The sequence below is a fragment of the Nicotiana sylvestris genome, chromosome 6 (genome assembly GCF_000393655.2).
Source record: "Nicotiana sylvestris chromosome 6, ASM39365v2, whole genome shotgun sequence".
Classification (NCBI taxonomy): domain Eukaryota; kingdom Viridiplantae; phylum Streptophyta; class Magnoliopsida; order Solanales; family Solanaceae; genus Nicotiana; species Nicotiana sylvestris.
In genome coordinates, this window is record NC_091062.1 from 39,811,047 (window position 1) to 39,812,564 (window position 1,518).

At 43.5% G+C, this 1,518-nt stretch overlaps 1 protein-coding gene across 1 annotated transcript; it reads left to right on the top strand.

Moving 5' to 3' along the window:
• Nucleotides 1-224: 224 nt before the first annotated feature.
• On the top strand, nt 225-590 carry LOC138870515 (uncharacterized). The gene is made up of 2 exons (XM_070148323.1): nt 225-290; nt 351-590. Exons 1-2 carry the CDS (start codon nt 225-227, stop codon nt 588-590), a joined length of 306 nt encoding a protein of 101 aa, XP_070004424.1.
• The last annotated feature ends 928 nt before the right edge of the window (nt 591-1,518 follow it).

A 1,518-nucleotide genomic window follows, 5' to 3' on the forward strand; every position in this document is an offset into this window, starting at 1 on the left:
AAACGTATTTTCCTGATGAAGAGGTATCATTAATAGGAGAAGACATTGCGGAATCCTATGACGGTAGGAGAATGTTCTTCGATGGAGTATCAAACTTCAAAGGAGTTGGCATAAGAGCAGTCCTAATATCAAAAACCAGTCAGCATTATCTGGTGTCTTCCAAACTCAGGTTCCCCTGCACCAACAATATGGCCAAGTATGAAGCCTGCATCTTATGACTCAAAATGGCCATTGACATGAACGTTCAAGAACTGCTAGTAATTGGAGATTCAGACTTGCTTGTACATCAAGTACGAGGAGAATTGACAACCAAGAACTCCAAAATACTCCCGTATCTACATCTCGTATAGGAATTGATAAAGAGGTTCACAAAGACGGAATTCCAGCATGTTCCCAGAATCCAGAATGAGTTCGCCGAGGAATTGGCTACCCGATCATCTATGATACATCATCCAGACAACAATTTCATTGATCCCATTCTAGTGAAAATCCATGATCAGCCAGCTTACTATGCCCATTTCGAAGAGGAAGTAGATGGAAAGCCTTGGTTTCATGATATCAAGGAATATTTGGCAAACGGAGAGTACTAGAGCTTGCAAATCCCACTCAGAAATGCACACTTCGGAGATTGTCCAACAACTTCTTTCACAGCGGAGGAATCCTGTATAGGAGGACTCCTGATTTGGGATTATTAAGATGTGTCGAAGAAAAGGAAGCATCCAGGCTACTAGAAGAAATTCATGCTGGGACTTGCGGTCCACATATGAACGGTTTTGTCTTAGCAAAGAAGATACTCCAAGCTAGTTACTTTGGATGACTATGGAAACGGACTGCATCCAGTATGCCCGGAAATGCCGCCGCTGTCATATACATGCAGACATGATAAAGGTACCTCCAAGCGAGCTTCACACAACAAGCTCACCGTGGTCGTTCGCTGCTTGAGGAATGGACGTTATTGGACCAATCGAGCCTGCTGCTTCCAATGGACACAGGTTTATCCTAGTAGCCATAGACTATTTCACCAAATGGGTCGAAGCAGCATCTTACAGAGTAATGACTAAGAAAGTCGTGGCAGACTTTGCCCGCGACCGCATTGTTTGTCGATTCGGGATTACAGAGTCAATCATTACTGATAATGGCTCCAACCTCAACAACGACTTGATGAAAGCTATGTGTGAAACTTTCAAGATCAGACACAAGAATTCCACAGCCTACATGCCTCAAATGAATGGAGCTGTAGAAGCCGCCAACAAGAATATTAAGAAGATATTAAGGAAAATGATAGAGAAGCATAAGCAGTGGCACGAGAGGTTATCACTGGCTCTACTGGGGTATCGCACCACAGTCCACACATCAACCGGAGAAACCCCTATATGCTGGTTTATGGTACGAAGGCTGTCGTTATCGCTGAGGTAGAAATTCCTTCCCTAAGGATCATACAAGATGTTAAGCTCGACGACGCAGAATAGGTAAAAAGTCGTTATGAGCAGCTAGCCCTTATAGATAGAAAGAGAATGA